At 51.7% G+C, this 26725-nt stretch overlaps 1 protein-coding gene across 3 annotated transcripts in view; it reads right to left on the minus strand.

Moving 5' to 3' along the window:
• Dock1 (dedicator of cytokinesis 1) overlaps nt 1-26725 on the minus strand; it is a 407862-nt gene that overhangs the window by 311307 nt on the left and 69830 nt on the right. For all 3 annotated transcript variants that reach the window (XM_048338032.1, XM_048338033.1, XM_048338031.1), the window contains exons 13-21: nt 23941-24066; nt 19756-19880; nt 18673-18771; nt 17742-17814; nt 16123-16226; nt 15313-15496; nt 10798-10895; nt 6710-6799; nt 6062-6162 (exon numbers count right to left, since the gene is read on the minus strand). In XM_048338032.1, the coding sequence (XP_048193989.1) occupies nt 6062-6162; nt 6710-6799; nt 10798-10895; nt 15313-15496; nt 16123-16226; nt 17742-17814; nt 18673-18771; nt 19756-19880; nt 23941-24066 (1000 nt within the window). The remainder of the gene's footprint in view (nt 1-6061; nt 6163-6709; nt 6800-10797; nt 10896-15312; nt 15497-16122; nt 16227-17741; nt 17815-18672; nt 18772-19755; nt 19881-23940; nt 24067-26725) is intronic.

A 26725-nucleotide genomic window follows, 5' to 3' on the forward strand; every position in this document is an offset into this window, starting at 1 on the left:
AGACTTATGGCTAAAAGCATAAAGGCACAGAAAGAACTTTCTTCAGTAAAAGAAAGCCTGCGTGGCTGAGCTGCCCAGTGTGGTGGGCACCCAGTAAATGTGGGGCATGGTTAGTGGAAATGGGCCTGGAAAAACATGAACGTTTAAATGTATTTCATTTAAATAGCCATACACCCCAAGCACTATGACACCATGCAGGGCATGGAGACAATGGTAAGACAAAACTACGTTAGCCATCAAACTAAAACCTCTATATGTTAAAATGATGAGCTAGGCATCAACAACATTAGAAATAGAAGTTCATGGAAAGGCACAGCTAGGAAAAAGGATAAACAAAGCACAGTAAATGTGTAAGACCCATGGTAGGCTACCATAAATGGTAAATAAGAAATAAGTGGGTGCCACCTCCCATCAATCATGAGATAACCACAAACAAAATCCTAAAGATATCAATTTGCCTCCACTGCAATGATTAAAATTCTTAAAGTCAGACAACACAACACAGAGATGAGGATGTTCTCAACGGGTTGCTGAGAAGACTGCTGGCGGAAACACAAAATGGCACCAGCCTTGGGGACCTGACCCCAATTCTCCAGGCCTTAACTACAGACCTTGTCCTGCAGGTCTATACCCCAGGGTTCGACCCAGGGAAGGCCACAAGGGTGTTCACAGGGACCCTCTTCCGCAGAGCTGAAGGAGGGCCACCTCACCACCACCAAGAGGAGGAGGGGAGAGGAATCCAGATTTGCGCTCACACACCCTCCCACCCAGAGATCAAGAAGACCAACGTCAGGAGACGCAAGCGCAACCTCAGGAACGTTCTGTTGAAGGAAAAAAGCCAGACACAGAAACAGAACCAAGTGAAAGGTCAAGAGAAAGTTTGGGGGGTGGGGGGGGAAGTGGAAAGCAAGGTTTCACGTCTCTATTCCGAGCTACTCAGGAGGTAGCAATCCGGAGGCTCAAGTTTGAGGTCATCCTGGACAAAATGTTCATGAGACTCAACGTCGGTTGCTAAAAGCTGGACTTGTGGCAAATCACCTTTGTATAGCTATAAGGGAACAGAAACAGGAGGATCACAGTCCAAGCTAGCCAAGGCATAAATGTGAAACCCTATTGGTAAAAAAAAAACATTTAAGGTAACGAGAACTACAGATATGGCTAAATGGATGTGGCTAAAGTGATAATGCACCAGTCTGGCAAGCCCAAGACCCTGAGTTCAAACTCCAATACACACACACACACACACACACACACACACACACACACACACACACACAGAAGACTAAACAAACTTATGGTAATAAAAATCAGAAAGTGGCTGTTTCTTTGGGAGGAGGCCGAGAGTGCAGGAGGTCTTTCCAGGGTCAGGCAACAATCTACATCTCGTCTTGGTTTGGCAACCAAGACTCAGGAAATGACATGGACTCTATGCAAATTCCAACAAGGAAAAAAAAAAGCCTTCCAACTTCAATAAGCAAAACTAACATGAAGACATTTTGCACACTAAGCAGACACTGCGATAACAATGGTGGGGTCAGTTTGTACACAGAAAGTATTTCTAGATGATGGTGGTCATTTCCAATGTGGGGCACTAAACAGAACTTGAATTTTCTGCAATGCCATTTTCAAAAACACTTGTGGGGTCTGTGTTGCTTTTAATGATGAAAACATTAATGCAAATTAGTGATGTTCAATTCTGCTAAAAAAAAAACAAAAAACAAAAAAAACACAAGAACAAATCTACACTTTGTGGTGGTTCTAGCCTGAAATAACAGGATCAGTCTCAGGCGATGTTTCCAAATCAGAACAGAACTAAACGGACTTTGAAATCAGTTTAGATTTTTGTGTACTGGGCTACACTGAAAGGCTGCAAACACAAGCAGCACACCTGTGACCTGCAGGGAAAGACAAGACCAGCCATTAAGCAGACCCCCACCCACCAGATTTTTATGCAATCAAGAATTTACCTCAGGCCCTGAGTTCAAGCCCCAGGACTGGCAAAAAAAAAAACAAAAACAACTTTTGGGCTGGGAATATGGCCTAGTGGTAAAGTGCTTGCCTCGTATACATGAAGCCCTGGGTTTGATTCCTCAGCACCACATATATAGAAAAAAGCTAAAAGTGGCACTGTGGCTCAAGAGGTAGAGTGCTAGCCTTGAGCACAAAGAAGCCAAGGACAGTGCTCAGGCCCTGAGTTCAAGCCCCAGGACTGGCAACACAAACAAAACAAATAAACACGAATTTACTATGCCCGTAGCTAACATCTATAGCTGCAATACAGATGATCAAGAGTCAAAGCTAGCGGGGCTGGAGATATAGCCTAGTGGCAAGAGTGCCTGCCTCGGATACACGAGGCCCTAGGTTCAATTCCCCAGCACTACATATACAGAAAACGGCCAGAAGCGGTGCTGTGGCTCAAGTGGCAGAGTGCTAGCCTTGAGCGGGAAGAAGCCAGGGACAGTGCTCAGGCCCTGAGTCCAAGGCCCAGGACTGGCCAAAAAAAAAGAATTAAAGAAAAAAAAAAAAAAAGAGTCAAAGCTAGCGTGGGCAAAAAGGACTGTGAGACTCCATGTCCAGATTAATCAGCAAAAAGGCAGGCTAGAGATTTGGCTCAAATGATAAGAGTATTTGCCTGCTACAAGAAACTAACAAGAGAAACAGAGGGTTTACAACTGTGATGCAGACGACCTCACATTATTTCACCAGGAAGGCCCCATAAAATGCTGTGTGGGTGACTGGTCCTGGCCCTGGCCCTGGAGGGGGAACCGTGCCATCTGGGTGTGGAGGGGCACAGCCTGAAGGAACCTCTTGGCTGGGATCCACCCACCTGGGAGTGCCTAATGGTGTCCACCACCGTGGCCCCCCACCGGAACACCTATCTTACCACAGGCCTCTCCTGGCAGACCCCGAAACGGGACACATCAAAAGTCCTCACCTAGACGTCCCTCCCTGCATTCACGCTATCCTTCCCTTCACAATGCCTTCTCTATCACAGATTCCCCCCCCCCCAAACTCCACAGGAGGCACACTGGGAATGCTTTCAACTAATTCATCAAAGAAATATACGTACAAAAAATAAATAGGATTCACAAAGAGCATAGCTCAGAGGCAGAAAATAAACATGCCAGGCTGTCTCCTGTCTGCAAAGAGATCAAACACCCCTGCCTATGCCACAGAAGTACAGCTCGGGTACAACACGAACTGAGCATCCTCCAGGGCCCTGAAGCGCCTCTGTGACTTAGATGGAGCCCCAGGGGCAGAAAGGAGCCCAGGGATGCTGGTTAGGTGCTAAAGCCAGGCCCACTCTTCCGGTGCCAGAGCCACGCCCACTCCTGATGCACTAGAGCCACGCCCACTCCTCCTGCCCTAGATCCACGCCCACTCCTCCTGTGCCAAAGCCACGCCCACTCCTCCTGCCCTAGAGCCACGCCCATTCCCTTTGTGTATGGACCAGTGCTAGTCCTGCCCACAGCATCTGGTCTTCACCAACTGAAATTACAGGGGAGATGGGAATTTAATCCATGGGAAGAAGCGTTGAGGGATCACTCTCAAAGGAAAGGGAGAACCTGACCAGGTGTTGGCTCAAGGTCATGTAGGAGGGAGGATACGACATCCTCTGTGACAATACTGAGTTCTTGAATGTCACGTGGCCTAGGGAATCTCAAAGCAACATGGGCGCAGCAGCCTTCGGTGATTTGGTGGGAGCCTCGTGAGCCACAACTGTCTTCCCCGCTCCTCCAAGGTATAAATCCTCAGATCCCAGTTAAACAGCTGAGCTCCGTCCTTCATCAAAGCAGGAAAGAATGAACGCTTGTTTCTAGAACAAAAATCTCCTTTGTGGCAGACTGGAGAGCGGGAGTGGGAGGCTTCTGGTTCTTATCTCAATGCCAGGCCAGCTTCAGGATAACAGGGGTTCTGTGTCCTCCACTGGGTGACTTTCCATGAAACAGCTCATTGTGCACCGCAGCCCGGCTGACGGCCAGCACGTGCCGGGAACGCAGCATGCTGGCTTTGCACTGCTCTCCTTCCCCCCACTGGTGTCAACACAAGAAGGATGCGCGAAGAGGCTTCATATAGACATCGTGCCTCCAGCCCACAAATCCTACACAGCTGGGATTAGCCGCTAGACCCAGCAGGTGCTGTCTGGAACTGTCCACCACGCCACCCAACTGGGCGTCTCTCCCGAGTGAGCACATCCCTCTCAATGGACATTTATTAGCAAAGTGCTAAAGAAAGTCTTGTCAGGGCTCCCTCTGTAGCTCTCCGCCCCATCCCCGGATCCAGCACCTTGCTGCACTCAGACGCTACCTGCACAGGACTGCGGGGGGGAGGGGGGGGGAAGGGGGGCGGGTTCAGGAGTCAGAATCCCCCGATCTTCCCGTCACGGCCATATGCAGTTAGGGAAAAAAACGGGTTTTACCAAAATCTCCTCCAAGACATGGAAGGAAGTTCTGACTCAGGAGACTGATACTAAAGAGAACTACGTCTCATGATTTTAACTGAGATGCTCTTAAAGAGTATGAAGTTTTATTTCTGCACAATAAATGCCAATAAATCCCATCATGGAAACAAGTAATGCCTTATAATGAATGAAACCCAACAATTGCTAAGGTCTTTTAAAGTACCAGGAAACTGTCAAATACTCTACATGTAATAACTCACTGAGATCCTGAAACACCAGGTGTGTTGTTTGATGCCTGCAATCTCAGCTACTCAAGGGGTGGAGGCGAGAGGATCACAGCCACTGGTCAGCTCTAACTAAAAGCAAGAGACCAACACTCTCTGCAAAATAAACTAAAAGCAAAAGAGCTGGGGCTGGGGCTCAAGCCACAGAGGGCTTGCCTGACAAGCACAAGGCCCTGGGCTCAATCCCCATTACTGAAAAATAACAATAACAAAAGACATTATCAAACCAATCTACCAGGCTGTGTGTACAGACAAGAAGGCTGAAGACCAGAGAGGTTAAGCAACGTGCCCAAGACTGCAGTGCTTAAGCGGCCCAGAGCCAGGCAGCCTGCAGCCTGGCCCAGGACCACAACGCCACACAGGAGCTGAGCTAGGCCTGGCCAGGTGCAGACACCCCTCCCGGGGCACCTGTGCAGGATGAGGAGAGAGGAGAGGAGACTCCGTGTCAGACACAGCAGAGTGTGGGGAAGGGCAGGGACAGGAGACAGCGCGTGGAAAGGCGTCACCCCGCGGAGCACAGCACCGTGATTCGTTCGCACTGAAGAACCAGTAACCTCCACGCAGGACAGGCCCACCGATGCGGAGACACGTCCACCCACACTGTCACCCGGTGCTTCTGCAGAGGGCACTCGGGACGGGCCTGCACCCATCGCTCGAGCCACCCCACGTAAACTGAAATTTCCAAAGGCAGATGGAAAACATGGGGAACGAAATGTACTCCGGAATGTTCCGATAACTGATCACATATCCCTTCCAGGAAGATCTTTTAAGATTATTAAGAGGGGGCTGGGGATATGGCCTAGTGGCAAGAGTGCCTGCCTCAGATACACGAGGCCCTAGGTTCGATTCCCCAGCACCACATATACAGAAAACGGCCAGAAGCGGCGCTGTGGCTCAAGTGGCAGAGTGCTAGCCTTGAGCGGGAAGAAGCCAGGGACAGTGCTCAGGCCCTGAGTCCAAGGCCCAGGACTGGCAAAAAAAAAAAAAAAAAAAAAGATTATTAAGAGGGAACCAATATTATAAATTATCGAGGTAAGTTCAGAAATGGGGGAGAGGGGTGTACAGCCAGAACCAAAATGCTATCCGTAGACCCAAAAAGACTAATTAGCTGACATTCCAGAAGGAAATCATTCCTTTAAGATGACACAAAAGAGCCAGGTCCCCGTGGCTCATACCTTGCTATTCAGAAGGCTGAGATCTAAAAGCAGTCCAGGAGATTCTCATCTCCAATTAACTACCAAAAGCCAAAAGTAGAACTGTGGCTCCAGCAGTAGAGTGCCAGTCTTGAGCAAAAGAGCTATGGGATAGCATCTAGGCACTGAGTTCAAACCCCTGTACCTGCACGAAAAAGTAGTAGCATGAAAAAAAAACTCACGTGTAGGCTAAGGTGGCACTGAAGTGTTTCTTAATGTAAGTTTCCAAAACAGGATTAAAATGCTGGAATTTTCTATCAGCAATTAGCCCAATGATGAAGACCTGTCAAAATAATCAAAAATATTGTCATGAGCAACACAATAAAACCAGTTTTGGAAACTTTCCCAGACCCACTTGAAGCACAACGTGAGAAGACCAGCTAGAACACTTTCAGGCAGAAGATGGCCCACTTTCCTACCCTGGAAATGATATCTGCACAAGTACGCTTGTAGTGTACCTTAGAAGAATCCTTCCACTACCCCTCCGCCTCCCCCACCCCCCCCCCCTTTTTTTTTTTTTTTTTTTGGCCAGTCCTGGGCCTTGGACTCAGGGCCTGAGCACTGTCCCTGGCTTCTTCCCACTCAAGGCTAGCACTCTGCCACTTGAGCCACAGCACCCCTTCTGGCCGTTTTCCGTATATGTGGTGCTGGGGAATCGAACCTAGGGCCTCGTGTATCCGAGGCAGGCACTCTTGCCACTAGGCTATATCCCCAGCCCTCCCCCACCCCTTTGATTGAATGTACACTAGGAAAGACTTTTGAGGTCTCTGTGATAGGCCTCTCCCACCCCCCCCCCCCCACTGCCAGAAGATGAGAGGGAAGCTCCTTACCAGAGCATCAAACACCAGCGTATCAAACGTCTCACTCTCCGAGTTCTCCATCATGATGTTGAAGACGGCGTCCAAGGTGTCCTGCAGAAACTACACGGACACACGAGATCAGTGACAGGGCCAGCCACCCCACCTCGCCCGAAACGGGAGTGACCGTCCCATCTGGAAGGTTCCACACACCCAGCTTTCCCCGATGATGCCTCAAAAGCTACCGACTTCTGAGACTTGATCGCCATCAGATGCCAGAGACACAAGTTTCCCGAGAGTGAACTGAACGGTGAGCCACGCAGTGAGACAGGAGAGACTCACGGCCCTGCTCTGGCCCCCCGAGACCCTGCTCCAGCCCTTCCACCTTTTCACCAGGCTGCATGAACTACCGAGCGCTGGGCGGTTACTCCGACTCATCTTCATAATGGACTTCAACCAGTGACGGGAAGGAAGCCCGAGAGACAGGTGCCAACCCTGAACACCAAAGGATTTTCTCCCGACAGAGAAGCCCAGGAGGGGAGGCGGAGGAGGGAAGTGGGGGTGAGTCAGACACAAGGCCGATTGGGAACTTAATTATACATTGTAATAAAATTCACCAAATAGACAGACCATGGAGTGTAGCAATATACCATGGATTAAACAAAAGAACTCCAAGTGGCTGCGGAGCCTGCTACAGGAAATGTAAGATGGGCGGGGCAAACTGACACGGGCCGCGGGGAGTTCTGGGGAGTGGGTGAGCCAGAACAGGGGATAGGCGACCCAACAAGCCACAGGCTGGGAGGGAAACCCAGCGTGGACACAGCGACGCTAGTCCAGAAGCCACGGGAACACCTTACACCTGCGCAATGGCTCCCTCCGCTCAACGATGGACAGACAACAGGAAGCATGGGGGGAGGGGGAGCGGAAGGAAACCAGAGCTAGAAATGGTGCAAGACCTTCAGAAAGGGGTTAGACAATTCCCCAGACTTACGACATCGTCCCTCAATCCCATTCCTAAGTATGCATCCCAAAGAAAGGAAAACATAGCCGCACGAAAACCCTTTACATGAATTTCCACAATAGCACTGTCGTGACACCCCGAAGTGGGAAGAACACAGGAGGAGGGCAAACCGCTGGCACGCAGGTGTGCTCTGGCCACACGATGGAGTGTGAGTCTTGCACCGGGAGGACACGCCAGCCCAAGCCGAGACCCAGATGAACCTGGAGAGCACCGTATGCCAGGGAGGCCAGGCACCCGAGACTCATTTGGTGTGGCTCCGTGTGCAGCGATGTCCAGCTGAGGCAAATCCTGAGACGGAGCGTGGATTCTGGGTGGCGAGGTCGGGAGGACTGCCACCAGCCGTGACGTTTCTTCTCAAGGCGATCGACCTGTTCTCCAGCTAGATGTGGCGTGATGGCATAACTCTAGAAATGTACTACAGACCACGAAGCCTCGCAGATGGGAAGGGTGAGCTCCGTGCGAGGCCTTGTCCGGCCTGGGCGTCTGAGCGGCCACACGAATGAGAAAGCCGGCAGTGAAGGCAGGCATTCAACCCTCCACCGCCGAGCCACGGGCCTGTGAGGCCTTTATCCTCCATAAGCTCTTAAAGATAAATTTTATGGCCCGTAAACTGCGCCTCCATCAGAGTATTGCTTTGAAAAGGGGTGACGGTTACACGATCACTTAGTAAGAGGGTCAGATCAGATGCGAATGTAGAATATTCCCGAACCACCCAAGAAATGTGTCCACTCGAAACTGTCACAGCCAGGAGGCTGAACACCAAACTGTGGGCACCTGCTCCCACCCAACGTCCAATCCTGCGTGGTGCCCAGGAGCCTGGTGACGGCGTCAAATCCCCAGAGCTCTCCGGGGGCATCGGGGCTCACTCGGGACACGGGGGTTCTCCGGGGACACAGAGGGCAGCCTCCAAACCAGGCAAGGGATCCCGGGCTCCCTGAGGCATGAATCCTCACGGCTTCCCACCGCTCCTTAGGCCAAACGAGAGAAACGGCAGAGAACAAAACCTCCCTTTGCACGCTAGGCTCATCTAGACAACCAGGGCTTCGTCGACTCCGGGACGGCGTGGGTCTGTGCTACCTCGCTTTTGTTAGCATTTACCATCATTTCAGATTACAGATGTTTGCAAAGGTTAAACGTGACGCCCTCCGCAAGGAGCCTAACCTTCCTGCCAACGGGCTCGCCCGATGCCAAGCCCTAAGGAGGCGCCTGTCCCGCCCACACAAATGAAACGCCAGCCCCCCGAGAAACAGAAACCACAGAAACAGAACCCGTATGAGACCAGAGAGCGTCCCCACGAGCCCAGGAGAGCTTGCTCAGAAACCCCACCCCGAGAGGCCATGCACGGGTGGCCGGACCCTCAATGGCCTTCTTCACCTGAATGAGAAACCGTTTGTTTCACTGAGGTACAGAACCCTTCCTTGATCTATCCACCAGTCTACTCCCAGTTATGAATCCACAGAAGGCAGGCTACGAGAAAAGGTGACATGAAATCCACACTCTATCTGTGTCCCTACAGAAAGTCTTGGGAATTCCTCAAGCTCCAGCTGGTCGGGAAGAGCCAGGGGCCTTGGACAGCCAGCCCACCCTAGCACAAGATGGGAAGGGCAAGGAAGACAAGAATGAAGTCCAGCACACAGGGGAGGAGACGGTTGCCTGTCTGGGGTACAAGTCGCCCAGGAAGGACGGAGACCTGGGGAAAGCACCTCTAGGAATGCACAACTCGACTTCACGACATAGCAGACGTGAGGCTGGGTACACAGGACCAGATGATTCGAGATGCTTTTTCCTGCTAAGTATGACAACAATCAACAGATACACAATGAAGTCTCAAAGACAGAGGCTTAAAAACGAAAACATGTAGAACTTCCTTGACCCTGTGTCTTCTAAAGCAGTTTTGCTTATTCACTCAGCTTCTCCCTGAACTGCGAAGGCATAGAACCCAGGGAAGTTGAAAATTGCAATTAATATGGTCCAAGCCACCGGCAGAAGAGCAGGATTGAGAAGACGATTGAAATTGGAAGATGAGCAAGGATATGTTTGAATGGCCACGCAACGGATGGCGCAAAGGAAAGAAATCAAATTAATTCATGCTGCAGTTAAGCACATTGCTGGTTAATTAAGGCCATTTGAAGTAATTAATTCTACAGAGATAAGGCAGTCTCCTTCCACAAACTCCACTCCAGGAAGGTGAGAGAGTAAAGCAGCGACATTGCTTATGAAACACCGCAGGCCACTGACCCGCTCAGCACCCCCGATGCAAGGGAACACACTGAAAATGATAACGCGTTATTACTAAGGACAGTCACGCACACCGAGTGGTCCATGAGAGAAATACCAACAGCACAGACGACTAAGAATGGAGCATTTGAGCCAGGCGCTGAGGCTCAGGCCAGGGATCCTAGCTACTCAGGACGCTGAGGTCTAGAGGATCACAGTCCAAGGCCAGTTCAGACAGAAAATAGGCAGCTACAAGCAGAAATGGAAGCACTGTTCAAGTGGTAAAGTGTCAGCCTCACGAGCACAAGGCCCTGAAATCAAACCTCAGTGCCACAAAAAAAAAAAAAAAAAAAAAAAACAGTTGCAAAACTTGGGTTTTCAAAGGGACCTCACATTGTTCTACCCTACAAGTCCGGTCTCACAAATCAAGTTGCTGAGACAAGAGGGCCTGAATACACAATAGGGCACAGCGTTTCTCCGGAGTCGCAGAGGCCAAGAAATACATCCACGATGACCCAGGAAAGAAATGACCAAGCCAGACCCGGGTGCTGAGGTCTTCCCACCGCATCACAGCATCCCCAAGTCGGTGAGAGGCGAACGGTAATGGCCAGGAGGAGACAGTGACGGGCGGTGTCAATAACTGGGATTTCTCACGGATGTCACGTCGACCTCACCGTGCCCAGTGATGGAGGCCCTGTCACTATCCCAGTTAGCCATGGTCACAACTGCACGGAGGACTAGTCAGCAGATCCAAGGCCTGGCCCTTCCAGATAGCCCATCTTTGGTGGGTGAGGGGATTGGAACCAGACTCCCATGGTGCCTCTGGGCTCACTGACTCTGTACACAAAGACAAGCCAAGACCGCCCGCCAGGGCCCTGGTTACCTTCACCACCTCGCCGCCGTCCACCTTCATCAGCTGCCTCAGGTTCTGCTGAAGCAGGTTGGTGTTGGAGCGCCACTTCAGGAGTCCCAGGAGGTCCACTGCGAACACAAAGCCAAGTCAGCTCTGCTGGTGATCACCTCAGTCTCTGCTTCAAGCCTCACCCCAAGCTAAAGGAAGAATCGGCCCTGTCTGGAAAGGTTAGGCCCGCCCGAGCTTTCATGACTATGTTGCAACACACTTAACACTTGGTGCGCGTGAATTCATCACGTCTAGCCACATCATTTACCATGAAATCATTTCTATGGAGAAGCTTTAAAAATGTATGCGAGAACCTTAAAAATAATATATATATATATGTACACACACACGTATATATATATATATATATATATATATATATATATATATTTATTTATTTAAAAAAGGACTGGCTTTCCCAGCCTAGGGGAAACAACTATGGAACACAGCAACGTCGACACAGGAAGTTCCACGCTGGCATCTGCTCCCAAGTGGTTTGTTATGAAAGGGAACATACAGTTGTTTTTTTTAAGTAAAATAATGTAAAAAAAAAAAGAATATAAATTAAAGTCCAAAAGCTTCAGTGCCACCCAGCTACAAGAGCCAGGGCCAGCAGAGGCCACTCCCAAAGGGCTCCGTGCTGCGCTGGCCCAGCAGCGAGGGGGCTTATGGTTGTCGTTTCTGTCTGTTGCCTTTTAAATGGAAAAATCAAGGGTTGAGAATACTGGATTTGCAAAGGCTCACAGAATATCTCCAATTCTGATTTTATTTAAGATATCAAGATGCTCTTCAAGTCAAGAGGACAGACTCCAAACCCTCTCCAGGAGTACAGGCCCCCACACATTTGCACTTGAAGTTGTATTACTATCCCAATACGTGAAAAAAAGCAATTAGCCAAGTGCATCTAATTTACTATTTATGCTAATCAGCAACCAACTTCAGCTTTATAAAGTGTAACCATTAAAAAAAAAAAACAAAACACCAAGATCCTAGTTAATACTGAAAGGAAAATATAATTGGGGCTAGCGGTAGGATTTCAGGGAACATTGGGCTGGGAATGTGGCCTAGTGGTAAAGTGCTTGCCTCGCATACATGAAGGCCTGGGTTCGATTCCTCAGCACCACATATATAGAAAAAGCCAGAAGTGGCGCTGTGGCTCAAGTGGCAGAGTGCTGACCTTGAGCAAAAAGAAGCCAGGAGCAAAAAGAAGCCAGGAATAGTGCTCAGGCCCTGAGTCCAAGCCCAAGGACTGGCAAAAAAAGAAGAAAGAAAGAAAAGAGGATTTCAGGGAACATGGACACACGTTATAATGTTAAGATCAAACAACACAAAAGATAAACATGTATCAAGCATCCAAACATACACTGTGATTGATCTGTCCTCAACCCAACTTGACCAAAGATTAGAGTTTTAAAAAACAACAAAAACCAGCATCCCCCATAGGCTCTGTGGGATGCTGAATCCTACAGCAACTACAGAACCTGGGGCAAGTTATTTCACCTCAACTTTCTCATCTTGCAGGACTGCTGCAAGAATTAAATGCCACAGGAAACAGCCCAATATACCCAGCACAAAATACTAACCGCAACAGGCACTGAAAGAAGCGTTCTGGTTAATCTCTAATTAAAAGTGAAATAACAGCCAGGGCACCAGGGCCTCATGGCTGGAATCCTAGCTCCTCCAGAGACTGAGATCTGGAGAATCATGATTCCAGGTCTGACTGAGCAGAAAAGACCGTGAGACTCCATCTCCAAAGTAGCCAGCAAAACACCAGAATGGAGGTGGGGCTCAAGTGGTAGAGTGGAAGCCTACCAAGCAAGTTAAGCATGGTCCTAAGTTCAAGCCAGAGTACCAGCAAAAAAAAAAAAAAAAAGAAGAAGAAGAGGTGGTAGGAAAGGGAGGGAGGGAGGGAGGAAAGAAGGGAATGAGAAAAGCTATATCTTGCCCACATACTCTCAGGCTTACAGCTAAGGCAGATTCCCCCTACACAAATGACCTGTTTCTTTAACAGATACCCATCGATAATACGGGCTGATTGATTCAAGGTCGGTGGTCCCTGGAATAGGACTGAGCTGGTATCTACTTCTGTGTTCTGAATCCGAGAAAATGTTCACCAGAGCAACCAGGAGGAGGGAGGAGGTTTGAGGAAAACGGAGCATGACAGCCCCCACAGGGCAATCGACTGGGACAAGGCCAGTCCCCGAGTCCCCGAGTCCCCGAGTCCCCGAGTCCCCGGGACTCGGCCGGCCTGGGCCCACCGTGACTCCTTGTTTCCTGAGTTCTTTCCGTCTCACTATCCAGGAAGCGCGCCAAGAAGAGGATCACATCTGAAGCTACTTTTCTATCCGGGAGGCATCCAACAGGATGCTCAGCACAGAGATGCTTAACACAAACTCCAATGAATAATTCAGCCTCTGCTTTTCCCTCCATGATAGAATGTCACCGTAATGAATTATACTCTCAGAAGAAAATGACTCCCTCAAATGAGAGCCGGAGACTTGATGCCCGAATGCCAACTGGGGGAAGCTCCATCTCGTACCCACCTGACGTGGCATCATCCCAAAGAAGGGCCCTCACCGTGGTCTGACACGGAAGCCACGAACGCCCTGCCCCCCGCCACTCCCCCACTCCCGTGGGCAGCCCCACACTGGAATTTCCGGTTGCCCAGCAACAGCTGCTGCTGAGCCGGCTCTCCCTCTGGGGACGCGGAGGGAATCGCTCTGCAGCTGGGATCCCGCCTGCCCTGGGAGCTTCCTGGGTCCCCGGCCTCCTTCCAGGAATGCGAGGGTTAAAGAAGGATTCTGGACGGGTTCCTCTAAACATGGTTGAGAAAGAGAAAATATGTCCAAGCTTAATACGTGGCTTCCGACGTGGTAAAAATGGCAGTGCACTGGTACCGCCAATCACCCAGCACCTGCCGAAAACCTAGCATGCCGTGCACCTGAGGCCGGAGACACCTTGGTGCTGGTCCTCGAGATGCAGTCGCAGACGCAGGGACGTGGTCAGACCCCATCCAGAAGTCAGGTTCACAGGGAGGAGCATCCTTTCCCCAACCAGCCCCCAGCGGAGGCCCCGCTGCTGACCCCCGGCTGGGAGGCGCCGTGCATTCTCCTTCCCACCTCTCCTGCCTGCACAGACCCTACACCCCCACGCAAGGCCTTCCGCCCGCAGACTTTGCCTAAATCAGTGCTGAAGTGTCCCTAGCCAAATGGCCTGAAGGCACTTGTACCAAAATTGTACACAAATGGCGTTAAAGTGTCCGCATCCAGATATGGCCACGTCGTCCTAAATTGTCTGAGTGACTTATTGGTCAATTCTCTGCACAGTTTACTCCCCAGACCCTGGTGGTAAGTGCCGCCTTGCACGTCCGAGACAAGACAACAGACAGGCAGGCGCAGAAAGTTTGAAAAGCATCGGAGGCAGGACGGAAATGCTCAAACCCTCGGGACACCAGCACCTCCCCTGCAGTGCCCAGGCCTCCAAAGGATAGGCTTACGTCTGTCCTGCATTTATCCTATTAAAGCTCAAAGGATGCCTGGCCCTTGGCAAATCCAAAATGCCTGCCATGATTGACAGACAGCTAGGGAGATGCAATTCCTGATAGCAACAGACATTAATAATCACCGTCCATATCGGTCAGTTAAGAGGAAAAAATTGGATTTTCAAGCTCAGTTTCAAGAGAGCATAAAGTCACTCTGCACAGCTGTGATACGGCCACATTAGGGGATGCAATTTTTAAATGAAGGATCTGTGTAGAAGAGCCTCTGCCTCCTCCAGACAGAGTGACGGCAACAATGGCCATGTGCTCTGAATATGAAGTAACCTGCTGGACAGCCAAGTCCTCAGGGAGGCTGCAAACGGTGGTAGATGAACTTGGCCTAGCTAGAAACCCTAGGCGCTAGTTGAAGAGTGACCTGAAAGTTAGGCTGAGGTTCGTTTGCATGAATCGGCAAGGATTCCTTATCTCACATTGCAGGGGGGACTTTTAAAAGAAAGGTAACTGGTGTATTATCCCAAGGAGCAGAAGACAGAAAGATAGCAGGCACCTCCAATCCTAGTTACCTAGCAGTCAGAAAGCTCTGCATGCAGGCATTAAGCCCAGGTCATGGGAAACAGGGTTCAGAGAACTCTTGTTCAAGGTCATTTCCAGGATTCACAGAAGGCTGGAATTCCCTCTCAGGTCTTTAGTTGGACTTCAAATTCTACATGTTTTCTCTTACACCAGGATGCTCTCCTATGGCTGCAAAGCTCTATAAATTAGTCCGTGGCTGTGTCTTCCTGTCAAGCTAATCCTTAGGTGGAAATAGATGTGTGAATCTTAAATGAAGACGGATACCGCTGCCTCTTTCCTAGACCAGGCACGGCCCGGTGGGTCACAAGCACGCATGGAACCAAGGAGGCACCTGCGCCTACGGAAGACTCCGCCCAGCAGCCGCTGGGAGGAAGGGGCGGGGGGGAAGGAACGCAGGGTGAAGCGGTTTCTCCCCGCCGGCTCACCATTCTGGGTCAGCTTGGTGGAGCACACGAGCGTGGAGATCTGGAAGGAGTCTTTGCTGACGGTGCAGCTCCCGAGGCTCTGCATGCTCTTGCCGGTGGCCGAGTGGCCCTTCTCCTCCAGCTCGGCTTTGGTGGAGGGCAGGCTCAGGTACGTGGATGCATCGTCCAGCTTCTTGGCTTCGGCCTGTGGGGTTAGTTAGGTAGTATGTGCGTCACACGTGACCCGCACACAGCGACACGTCGCTTTTTCCAAGCTCTGTTACCCTTGATCCTTCTCACCCTCTTAATGTTTGCCCTTCGTGTTGAGCCCCCACAACGTTTTAGGGTGCTGTGTTTTGTTCGGGTGCCGGTGAGAGGGCTTTAACTCAAGACCGACCTGGGCTCTGTTCCTCGGTTCTATTCGCTCAAGGCGGGTACTCTACCAGTGGAGCCACGGCTCCTCTTCTGGCTTTCGGCTGGTTAACTTGAGATAAAAGTCTCGTGGACTTCCGCAGCTGCCCGGGATGGCTTTGAACCACAGTCCTCACATCTCACCCTCCTAAGGAGCTAAGATGACAGGCCCGCGCCATGACGCGCCCGGCTTCCTCAAGGGGTTCTAAACGCCCCTTACGCCCGGCAGACGGATTCAAGCTCTCGGCCTTTCTGTACGGCACTCGCTCTTCTCATCGGGAACGGCAGAAAGGCCGGCCGCCACACTGTCCAAGGTAGCTACACGGTGGCTTCCTCACGGTGATGGGGAATGCAGTCGGTGCAGGGAGCCCCCCCCGCCCCCCGCAAAGCCCTGGAGACTGCAGCGGGGGCAAGACGTACCTTGTAGACGATGAGGTCATGCTCCCCGTCTCGCAGAGTCGTCCCGTCGTATCGCATCAGCTTCACGAATGCCAGCGCGAATATCTTCTCAGACTTATCTTTAGCTGCGGTGGGAACCAGTCAGCACCTTCAGCACGGTCATGGCAGAAGAACGCTCTAAAACGCGACTACAGCTACCTTCACGGGAAGGACCCCAAGGCCGTCCTGACGGACGTTCAAGTCGGTGGAGAGGTGTGGAGAGACAGGAGAAGCGAACAGAGGGGCCTGGGGGAGGAATCCCACCCCCACCCCCACCCCCACCCCCGGGGCGGGCTAATGCTCAAGGTGGCCCCATGGCTTTCTCTGACCCTGGGTGTCGGCCCCCAGGCCCTGCTGGAGAGGGCTCCACGGCCACCCTCCGTGACGACTATCTCAGAAACATTTGAGAAACCCCGCCCCCCCTGGCCTGGGAAACTTCATTAATTATGCAAATGTGTGTCTATAATGCATGCTTAAGTCTGACAAGAAAAACAAGGATTTTGAAATGCAAAATGCAAGGGAAGGTATCCCTCTGCCCCGGTGTAATTTATTAATTAAGGACAGCGAGCTTGTGAGACAGGCAATGCGGGATGGTGCCACGGTCCCCGGAGGAATCTAGAGCTTTCTGCCCGGGTCTGGGAGGGAGCCCTCTCCTGTAGTTCCAGGGGTGAGGCATGTCTGGGGGCCCCTGCCCCCACGAGAACTGATGCCCAGCCTCACCTCAGCCCCGGGCTACCCACTCCGCCATGCCCTGCCTGCCCGGGCGGAGGACACACGAGCGCTCGGAGGTGCCCCTTGCCCCGGAGCTCAGTGCGGCCATGCTGCCCCTCCGCTGGCTCAGGCTCTGCCCTTCACGACGCGGTCCTTGCGGAACCTCACGCAGAGAGGAGCAGAGAGGCCCGCGCTGGCACCCGCGGGAGGAGAGCGCCGGCAGCCGGTCACGTCCGGCACCCTGGTGGGCTCACTGCGTCCACGCAGTCACGCAGGCCACTCTACCCTCCTGGCCCTCTCCAGCACGCAACTGGGGTCGAACGCCACCGCCCCTTATTTTCCCGAGCCGCTTCCAAGCCAAGACAGACCACAAGGGCGGGGCCGGTGTCCTCCTCCTCCTCTAATCCCGTCTGCCGGGCCTGACCCAGGGCTTCACACGGCTTGAGACCGTGCAGGAGATACCGCGGAAGGTGACGGATTCGGCAAATGGGATGGGGCAGACGTCAGCAGTCAACTGTAAGCTCCCTTTGAAGGTGAGCGGTGTGGATTTCAGCGCCTTCCTCCCCAGCCTGGCCTCAGCCCAAAAATCTCACAACGGGAACTGCACTAGCCGAGCTGCAGACACCAGGGGCCATCAAGCAAGAGAAGAGGTTTCACATCCTCCATTCCAAGACAGAAAACACTAGGAGCCAAAAGGAGTTCGGTGGGGAACACGCAAGTTTTCTGAATGCAAAGGTGAGAAAGGAGTAGCCGCCCCCTCTCAAAGAAGGGCAAGAAGAAGAAAGGAGAGCCTCCTGAGGTCTATCTATCTGAGGGCATGACCAGGAGCAGGCTTGAGTTCAAGACCTCTGCACAGGACACTAAGGGATGACATGCACTCCGCTACTCACAGTCCTGGGACGATCGATGGCGGAAGGTGAATCGAAGGTGACTTCGGTTAACGTCCTCAATGGGAATGGCCACCTAGAAGAACAGGGGGGAAACCAGTCAGCTCTCACGCCAGGTCTAAGCGGAAACATTTCCACACTGTGAGGTGAACGCCCTGGATATCTAAGTCCCTATATGGTTTTCTTTTCCAAAGACAGAATGCCTTTTGAAAACTTCCACAACAAAGTAGTGTACAAGATTCCAAACCAGATGTCAGACAGCTGGATTGTTCTCTTTTAATGCTCACATCCTTACTGTAAAGATTACAGTGTTGAAACTTGGCATCTTTGTTGTGAGCCCCAACATACTTTCAGCAAGAAAGCTTTTTTCTTTTGTTATCACATTAGGTAAAAGGAAAAGACCTCCGATGTGCTATCTGTAAGCAAGGATGGTCTTTAATCCTGACAGCTAACATCTGTACTCCTGAGCCAAACTCTAGCCTGGAACGGGGGGGAGGGGCACTGACTCCAGGGTTGCCATGGAGCTACTGGGTAGCACCCTGTGGAGCTCTCCACGTGCTGCATGAAAGCTTGCTCAGGAGTCCTCTCCCGACAGCACCCTCCCCAGGCTGGAGTCTCCATTTCATCACATTTGGTGTAACGGGCAACAGGCTACACCTAGAACACATCCAAGGAGAACAGACAAGAGCTGCCTTTAAGACATTCGCTTATTCTCCTCCGTTGCTGTGTCTGAAAGAGGATGAGGGCAAATACATCCCCCAAAAAAAACGCCAACACGGCTCCTTGGCAATAGTGAATGACTCTTCTGGCGACTACTGGGTCTCCAAGTACGTCAGGAAGCGACCCCGGAGGCTAGCGGAGAGATGCGCTTTCCTTGGGCGACGGGGAACGATTCATCATCAGCCCAGGTGATAAACGATCAGGAAAATTATACCTTGACTGTCTCAAACCAGCGCGGTTGCTTCACTTGGTAGTAAATCACAGATTTGTACTCTGAGATGGCCTCATCACCAGCACCGGGGAAAATCACGTGCTTTATAAAAAGAAAAGAAAAACGAAAGGGTAAAGAGTTCACCCCCCCCCCAAGCTTCGTGCGGGACACATCTCCCGTGGCACGCCCCACTATGCCTGCAGATCACCCGCCGTAGCCAATCACCACGGAACACGGCCCCAGCAGAGGGGGCAGCAGCCAGCCTCTAGCCGGGGCTCAGACACTAGGCAGAGACCCTGACGCCTCCTCCCGTCATCCCAGTCACTTTAACATGAAGACCCCGGGCAGCGGCTCCATCCACCAGGTAGGTCCAGAATGAAGAGCTTTCCACCCAACACAGGGGCGCGGCCCTCCCTCCACTCACTGCAGCCATGAAGCGTGTCTGCTAGACTCCAAATGGAGCCCCCCTGGCGAAGCCCGAGAGGGAAGGGCGGCACCCCCCACCCCTGCTCCCAGGGAGACGGCAAGCAGGGACAATGACAAGATCAGTCACCCAAAAATGATGCCAGCACCTGCTCCACACAGCTAAGACCCACGCCCAAACCTGCTCAACCGCCCTGGTCCACGGGGCACCACAGGGTACCGGCCAGGGAACAGGGTAGCCAGGGGGGGGGGGGGGCACTCAAGGGCACAGAGCAGGCTGCAGTGAGCAGAGGCCCGATCTCAACCCAGCGCACTCTGATTTGCTCTCAGACCCAAGGGAAACGGCTTCCTTCTCACGATCTTCTTGTCTCTCAAATGGTAGCACTAATGGTATCTGGGTGTCTGGAGACCAACTAACTAGACCTTGTGGACCTTGGCCAGCAAAAGCCACTCCTTGGTAAGGTTGGGCAAGGAAGGTAGTCAAAACCCAGGGGCTGTGCGCAGACGGGCTCATGGCCAGGACCCAGAGGACAGGAAGGCAAGCTGGGGAAAAGGAGGGGGCAGTCCATGCTTTTCCAGGAAACAGGATTCCCAGGCCCACTGGGCCCTCCCCCCCCAGGTCCTGCAGCAGAGCCCATGGAGACACCGCCAAAGCAGACCTACCTCCAGTCGCTTCCCATCCTCATCATACACAGACACTGTCACCTCCACGTTCTTCGCTGTCGTTTTGTTGCCTTTATCAAAATCTCCTTGAACTAATGTTACATAGATATCATTTCGCACATCACCTGGGGGGGTAGAATTATACCTTTAATACCAAGCCATTGTTCACCGTGTAACCACAAATTGTACAAGATTGTCTAAGGGGCTGCCTATCCTAGCAGAATATTATAAATAACTGCATTTGATGATTGTGAAGTATTTTCTACAAAACGGCCTCAGCACTAAAGGCATGACAAAAGCAATTTGAATCATCATCATTAGAAGACTTGCCGGAAAGAGAAAACATTTCGAAGCCCCACACTGCTCGCAGTATTGCCCAGGATTCTCCTCTCTGTGCCTTGGTAACGAACCAATGCCCAGAACACCCACAACGCCGCTGATGGAGACCCAAAGACTGGGTCCCCACTGCACCGGTGGCCATGGCAACCAGCATCATCACCCCGGCTGCTACCGCCGGCTGAGATCACCTGACAGCTCAGGAGACTCGCCACGCACTATCCCAAATCAACTGCATTCTTCTAGAATGCAGGACTCCAGAAACGGAACTACACGTCGATGAAGAGAACCGTGAGCCCCAGGTCAGGAACGAGAGTGAGTCACAGGAAAAACTTCCCGCGTGTTCTTCTCATGCTCTAACAAGCAGCTCTGAGGCTCCTAGAGGAGGATCACAGAGAAAAGACAGCAAAACATCTCTGCAGTGTGTGCTGTGTGTGTGTGTACGCGCACGCGCACGCACACGCACATGTAAAGGCTGATCCTGGAGCTTGAACTCAGGGCCTCATACTTTCACTTGACTTTTTCTACTCAAGCTTGGTGCTGTCTACCACTTGAACCACAGCCCGACTTCCAGCTTTCTGGTGGTTAGCTGGAGATTAAGAGTCTCACAGACTTTCCTTCTTCGGTTGGCTGCAAACCAGGATGGTCAGGGCTCAGCCACCTAAGTACTTAGGATGAAAGGCCAGAGTCACACCAGCCCAGCTTAGATTTGTGCACTTTAAAGTAAGATAGACCTTTAACTGTGCAGAGAAAAATTAAAACAAATGAACTCAACTCTTCTTCCAACCGAGAACATACGAGGCCCTCGGTAATGGTCCAATTGGGAAAACTTCACAAGCTTCATTAACAACATGATTTAGAGGAAGCATCACGGACTGTGACTACTTCTCTAGCTCCTGCCTGGCTCCGCCCCCTGTGACCTGGCCCCTCCCTCTCTCTGGCCGCTCCGCCTCCTCCCTAAGGCCCACTCCCACGCTGACCTGCTCTGCACAAACCGTCAAGGTCTCTCGCAGGAGCAGCAAGGGGCAACCTTGCTCTGACTAGAGAACCAGGGTTTCTTCGGGAAAACAAGCCTTTCTTTGTTTTCTTCTGCTTCTTTTTCTTTAACTGCTCCATTTTGCCTTTTAATGTATCCAACTATTAAATTAAGCTTCCATTTAAAAGTCATTATTGTAATAGTCCCAGTGGGTTCTCCCAGAGCCACAGTGGCTGCTAGAAATCATGGCTCCAAGTGCAGTACTGCCCACAAGAGAAACTGAGGAGGAGGCACCAGCCGGGGGCGGGGGGGGGGGGGGACTCGGAGGCAAGGCTGCCTGTCCAAGACCGGCCCCTTACCAACTGTGTGACCTTAGCCATGCCCCTTAGCCTCGGGCCATCCACAACCAACTACAGACAACCGGTCATCTATTCAGAGCCGTGGCAGCCTCTCAAAGACCAATAAGAGAAGTGGCAGGGCCTGGCGGCAGGAAGAGATTGGTTCTCCGGGCCTACCCCAGAAGACCTCGTGCACAGAAGGGAAACCCAACAGGTGGGCATCCCGAATGTCCTCAGGATATGCCTCCTCTGGCTGCAGGGCTCCCCTCTCAGGAGGAAGGAAATGGAAGCGGCAGAGGGTAGAGGCCAGCCCCCGTCCCAAGTGGAAGATGTCAGGACCCTTCCGGAGGGCTCCAGGCTGCCAGTGGGTCATGGGAAGGGAGAAGAGCGGAGAAGGGCGGAGTGACAGGCTCCACCACGGACAGCAACACGGGGCAAGGCCCGGGTTAGGCCAGTCCAACCGCAGAAAGAGATGAAAAAATATGCCCGCTGCCTCTGGTACCCACACACCAGCCAGTGACGACTCAGCCAACCGAGAAGGGAGATAATTCACACCAGCTACAACCCCTCTCTAAGGGACCCCTCAACACGCAGAACCTCCCAGAACAGCGCTCAGTGTGAGTTCCCCACACATCTGTCAACTGTAAAGAAAGCCCCCATCAGCCCGACTGGGAAGTTTTCTTGTCTTCCCTTTGCACATAAGGACATGATAAGGCCTCCAGAGAAATAAATGCACATCATCAACTTCATCTGCCTTTGCAACTCAAGTCCAAGTGCAAGCAGGAAGTCCAGAAACTACTCCACGCCCATCAACAAGTCTGCACTAACTTTATAATTACAAATTCGACCTGGGGAAGCAACAGCTGTCCCACAGTGTCGCTGGAGGCCAACTGTCCTGCTTTCCCAGTACAGACAAGCAGTGGTGCTATCCCATATGACTTCCAATGCTTGCTGAAAGGATGTATCAGACATTGTAGTCTATAACCCAAAACTGTTCTGAAAGTCAACAGTAGGGGAAAGCAAGCGTCGCACAGATACATGGGTTTAAGATGGGAAAGCAATATAGAGGTTCCTCAATAGGCTAAACATAGAGCTTCCCCATGATTCAGCAACCCCTCTCTTGGGCATTTACCCAAAGGATCACAAACAAGACCACACTAAAGCTACCAGCACAACCATGTTCACTGCAGCACTATTTACCATAGCTAAAATATGGAACCAACCCAGATGCCCCTCAGTAGATGAATGCATCAAGAAATTGTGGTATTTATGCACAAGGGAACTCTACACTTCTCTCAGAAAGAATGGCACTGTCCCATTTGTAAGGAACTGGGAAGACTGGAAAAAAAAGCATAATAAGTGAAGTGAGCCACACTCAAAGAAATAATAGACACTATGGTTTCCCTCATTGGTAATAATCAGTTTATGTCTCGGATAGTCCTAGCAGATGATCACAATAACTCACTAGCTGCATACATATGATCACATAAGATGATTCTAAGTGAAATGAACTCCAGCTTACAAAAACAAGCTGCCTATCGTTGTTATTTTTAAAGCACTATGTGATATTATTTCTTTTTTCTTTTGTTTGTCTTCCCTATGGTTTAGACCCTGCTGTCACTGTATTTGATTTTGGCACCCTGGGTAGTGTATATATGTTTGTTGAATTGGTGAAGGGAAAGGTAATATCAAAATGGTGAGACAAAGGCTAAAAGGAGAACCAATGCAACAGCAATACTTACCAGACAATATGTTGTAAACCAACTGTACAACTCGGAGCAGGGAAGATGGGAGAAAAGTGAGGGAGGAAGTAACAAGTTTGACAAGAAATGTACTCACTACCCTACATATAACTGTAACCCCTCTGCACATCAAGTTGACGATAAAAATGTTTTTTAAAAGACAGAGAATGGCTCCTTGGGTCCACATGGACAGCAGAGGCCTGTGACAGGAAGCCACACGCGAACACCCACTACGGGTTGGCCTGGCCCCATTTCCAATGCTCATTGCCACGTGACTCTGGGCAGTGGTTTCCTTTTAACGGGAAGTAGTTCAACGTGAACGGGGAAGCGTCCAAGAACCTTATGTGGATCAGCTGTTCACACACCGCAGAGTCATTCGAAAATGAAGGACAAATGTTATCGTGCTTCCAAGATCAGAGAATCGAGTCACATTCTTCATGCAAACGTTATTTAGAAGCCAGAGACTACGGTTAAGTGTAATAGAGGAGCGGTTAAGAAATCCGAAAATCAAGTTACTTCCCTCCAAGTCCAGAGGAACCCTAGCATGGTGAGGACTTGTGTGAGCATTTAACCCTACTGTCTTCCGCTCTCATCCTCCTTCCTTCATCCCATTTTCTACTCTGACATCTGTGTGCTATCTGTGCTAACCACAAGACACCTGAGTTGGACAGGAGCTGATTCTGAGAGAGCCTGACTTCTATCATAACTCACAGCCACCTTGGAACTTACTATCACCAGCCACCCTCCCTCCACATGAGTCATCGTCTGAAGCCCTGAGCCAGCCAGTCCTTACCAGGCATGATTATCTCTGGGAAGCCCGTTTTGCGAGCCACAGCAGTGGTCCTGTCCACAAGATGAGGAAACTCTTTGCGAATCTGATGAACATCTCCAGGAAGCAATTTCAATGTTACCCACAAACCTGGAGAAACAGAAGGCGCCCGGTTACATTTTATCACAGACAGTTTTAGAAGTTTTCACAAAAGCAATTTGGGTAAAGGACCCAAACTTTGAATTCGTGCTCAGCATCAGAGAAGAAACACACAGCCAGATTAGGTAAGAGAATGGGCTGCTGGGGTGAGCAGGGGCGCGGCGGACCTTGACCTCGCCCGTGAGGAACTGACAGAGGCGTCCACACAGAGCGCCTGCGAGCCCCACAGACCCTTTCTCAGCTGACAGAGAGGGCAGAGCCTGCACGGCCAACCCTCCATGCTGTCGACACTGCAGGACTGCACGCACCACCGAGACCCACTTCCTCCCTCCCGGCAGGAAAAGAAAGGCACAGGGAGGGGACTCTCTGGAGCAAGTCTCGTGTGGTGAATGTGCTGACCCCCGGCCAGGAGGCCAGTGAGCGGAAGCCACAGGCTCCTACATGGGGGGATGAGGACCTGCGCTCAGCAGCTCCCAGGGGACAGGGGACAAAGCCCACGCTTGCAACACATCCGAGGCAAGAGAAAAAAAGGGAGTACCCGGCTCCACCAGCTGCTTTCAAGGACAATGGTGCTGCTCACGTGGAAGGAGGGCGTCAGTGCTATCTGGCTTGTGGCACTCTGCCCGCTCCGCAGGGCCTGACCTGCTCGGCACAGCTTGGTGAATGTGTCCCAGCGTCGGTGTCAGGCTACGTCTATGGTGTCTGTGTACATCCGTGGCTTCGTGTGTCACTGTGTGTGTAACTAGGTGTTTCTGTGCATGAGCACCGGTGCATCTATGTATATGGCCGTATCTCTGTGTCTGCAGATGTGCACAACTGTTCACATTTTGGATGCTTCTAGAGAGCAAGGGTCCATTCCGCCTGCTACTCAGTTCCGCACCCTACATCCAGACGAGGAAAGATGACCTACCCAAAGCCCTGTCCGCCATAGTGTGTATTCTCACTGGGCCCAGAAAGCATTCCATGCACACGAGAGGAGTGCACATTCTCAGTGAGCATGGAAGGCGTTTCATGGGCACAGGAGGAATGAGTATTCCAATGGGCATGCAAGGCGCTCCAAGTGCAAAGAGGAGCGTGTATTCTAATGATCATGGAAGGCGTTCCGTGGGCACAGAGGAGCGTGTATTCTAATGATCATGGAAGGCGTTCCATGGGCACGGGAGGAGCGCCATGCAGGCCGCTCCACTTGCTTCACGCCACTCTCCAGCTGGTGGTACTGTCACATCCCCTGGAGATAAGGGTTCCCTTACAAACATGAGTGCCACGTGGGCTTGAGAAAGTGAAAAAATAAAATCACTGACCATACCCATCCTGTGAGCTGGAAAAATCCTCTTCCTGCTACAAGGGAGCCGCCTAGATTTTCAGACTTGCCTAATGAGCACCTCCTAAGTGCCAGGACCTTGCAGCGGGCTGCACACACAGATGGGCACTTGCTGTCCGCACACCACATACTTAGGGTCGTTGTATGAATCCCAGGCTAACTCCCGGGCGCTTGTGGAGACAAGCACATGGGAAGAGCTGCCCCGGAGGGCACAGGGGACGCCTCTCTACCTACGTATGCCCTAGGGATGCCAGGCACTCCTCGGAGAACAGGAGAACCGGGACACGCAGCCAGAGGGAGTGAACCTCCAGCGGCTGCCTCTGGAAGCTGTCAGGGCCCAGGACCCACGCAGGGTGAGCGGGGCGGTCCACAGGGGGGCTGTGTGCGAGGCCCAGGTCGGCCTCAATGACACCCTGGTGGCAGCATGCGACTGGTCAGTAGGAATGGAGAGGGATAGACCTGCAGCAGCCCCATGGGAACTGTGAGGAGGGCGGACAAGAAGCCAAGCGGCAGGTTCCCATGCAGACCTGGAGGAAGGGCTGAGGCGGGAGGGCAGCTCTCAGCGAGGGTTCTCATGGGAACACACCAGGAGAAAAGAAGAGGGTTCTGCAGTATGTACAAGGGTGCGCGTGCGCACGCTCTCTCTCTTCTTGGCCCCCACCACCGAAGTTCACACCAGGAGGGAGAAGCCAGAGAACTTCGAGAAGGACAGGAAAGGGAGCATCCGTATGGCCCAGGTGCCAGCTGCTCCCACAGGAAAGGGAGGCTGAGACCAGGACAAGGTGGACCTTCAAGGTACTTGCCACCTCCTCCCACGGTACTCCAGCTCTGCTGTGCAGTCCAGCCAAACAAAATATGATAGTCCTCTCTTTCCTGATAAGTGCTAGCTTACTCAAATCTCTGCCTTCCTTAACTGGAATATGAGTGACACCATTCATTGCGTTATAACACAATTTCAACGTAGAGTACTTTTTCCTGAGGATGATGAGTTTAAAACTATCTCTTCGCAGAGGGAAAAATGAGACCAATTCTCTCCAAAGAACATCAGCATGTTTATGGGTGACATCTGCTTAGCTCGACTATGTAAAAAAAACAGAAAGGCAGGGACAAAGGTCGCTGCCCAGACCTGCTCCAGGGCTGAGGAGCCAGCTCCAGAGGGGAGAGTGGCTGACCTCCAGAGAGCCAGCGAAGGCTGAATTCAGAAGAGGATGGGGCCTGGGCGGGCTTACAGGTGCTCTGCGGCCCGAGAGCGCATCCCAGGGACTCCGTGCTTAGACTCCTGTTCTGCGACTGTCGGCCAAAGAAGGGTTCATCCCAGCTACGAGAGCA

This window comes from Perognathus longimembris, chromosome 2 (genome assembly GCF_023159225.1).
Source record: "Perognathus longimembris pacificus isolate PPM17 chromosome 2, ASM2315922v1, whole genome shotgun sequence".
Classification (NCBI taxonomy): domain Eukaryota; kingdom Metazoa; phylum Chordata; class Mammalia; order Rodentia; family Heteromyidae; genus Perognathus; species Perognathus longimembris.